We start from the raw sequence: 1,434 nt of genomic DNA, 5'->3' as shown, positions 1-1,434 counted from the left end.
TGGAGATTTCCTTCCAAGCTTGGTCAGGGATGGTTAGTGGCTGCAGTAGTCCAGGGGGCTTATGCATTCAGTTTTGCATTTCTGGCAGGTGTCACAATGTCTTACTAATTCCTCCACTTCCTGTTTCATTCCCTTCCAGTAAAACAAGGATTTTAATCTTTTGTAGGTTCCTTGTTGGCCTGAATAGCCCCTTAGGGGTGAGTCATGCATCTGTAGTATCAGCTTACCCCTGAGTTCCCCTTTGCAGCCAATGTATATCTTATTTTTGTACTTTATCAATCCTTCCACCACTGTTACATTGGGAGCACTGCCTGGGCTGATAAGTGTGGCTGTGAGCTTATCTTGAGATATTCATCCCCTTCATAGATATTAATGACCTCCTCAATCCACTGTGGTCTAATAGAGAGTATAGAGTTTAACTTAGGTTCCTGGTAGGTTCCCCTTCTTGATAGTGCATCTGCAACACAATTGTCTATGCTTTTTTTATACTAGATAGTGTAATGGAGCCCTAGCAGTTTTGACAATCCCCTTTGTTGAGTGGCAGTAGTGATTTTTTGCTCCAACAGAAACTTGAGACTGTGGTGGTCAGTCCTTATGATGAAATGTCTTCCTAGCAAGTATGATCTCCATTTTTCCACAACATTTAAGATAGACATATACTCATTCTCATGATTGATAAGCCTAGGTGCTTATCCCCACAAGCTTTGCTATAATAGGCTATGGGCCTTCCTTCTTGAATCAGAACTGCCATCATCCCTTTGTGGCAAGCATCAGCATCTATGATGAAAGGCTTTTGGAAATCAGGTAAGGCCAACACTGGTGCTAAGCATAGGGCTTGCTTCAACTGTTCAAAAGCATGCTCAACCTCCTCACCCCATTGGAATGAGTTCTTCTTTAACATGCCAATTAAGGGTCTGTTAATCACTCCATACCCTTTGATGAATCTCCTGTAGTAGTCAGTCAATCCCATAAACCCTCTTAACCCTTTGATGGACACTGGTTTAGGCCATTCAGCCACTGCTTGCAGTTTGGAGGGATCAGTGTGTAGTCCTTTTTCAGAAATGATGTGGCCTAGATATTCAACCTCACTTTTTGCAAATGAACATTTTCTAAGCTTTGCAAGAAACTTATGCTGCCTCATAATAATCAGAACTTCTTTAAGGTGCCCCAGTGTTTTCCCAAGTCAGGACTGTAAACCAAAATGTCACCAAAAAAGACTAGTACAAATTTCCTTAGCAAGGGTTTGAATACACAATTCATTAGAGCTTGGAAGGTGGCTGGGGCCTTGGTTAGGCCAAATGGCATGACCTTTAATTCATACAGCCCTTGATGGGTTCTAAATGGTCGCCTAGCGTCTAAGTTAGTCGAGTTAACTCGTCCATTTCGGCTGAGTTAACCTGATAGGCTCGACCTATTTTTTTTATTATATATATA

General features: G+C 41.8%; 1 protein-coding gene across 1 annotated transcript; it reads right to left on the bottom strand.

The window, feature by feature from the left end:
- Positions 1–643: 643 nt before the first annotated feature.
- Positions 644–1,141, bottom strand: LOC109153827 (uncharacterized mitochondrial protein AtMg00860-like). Its single transcript, XM_019301699.1, has one exon. The coding sequence runs from the start codon at positions 1,139–1,141 to the stop codon at positions 644–646; it is 498 nt and encodes a 165-aa protein (XP_019157244.1).
- Positions 1,142–1,434: the final 293 nt, after the last annotated feature.

This window comes from Ipomoea nil, unplaced genomic scaffold, assembly GCF_001879475.1.
Source record: "Ipomoea nil cultivar Tokyo-kokei standard unplaced genomic scaffold, Asagao_1.1 scaffold2545, whole genome shotgun sequence".
Taxonomy (NCBI): domain Eukaryota; kingdom Viridiplantae; phylum Streptophyta; class Magnoliopsida; order Solanales; family Convolvulaceae; genus Ipomoea; species Ipomoea nil.
This window is presented reverse-complemented; position numbering and strand designations above follow the sequence as displayed.

What these genes read in the sequence shown, in the direction of transcription:
- LOC109153827 (XM_019301699.1), bottom strand. Translation starts at nt 1,141, where the DNA reads ATGAGGCAGCATAAGTTTCTTGCAAAGCTTAGAAAATGTTCATTTGCA.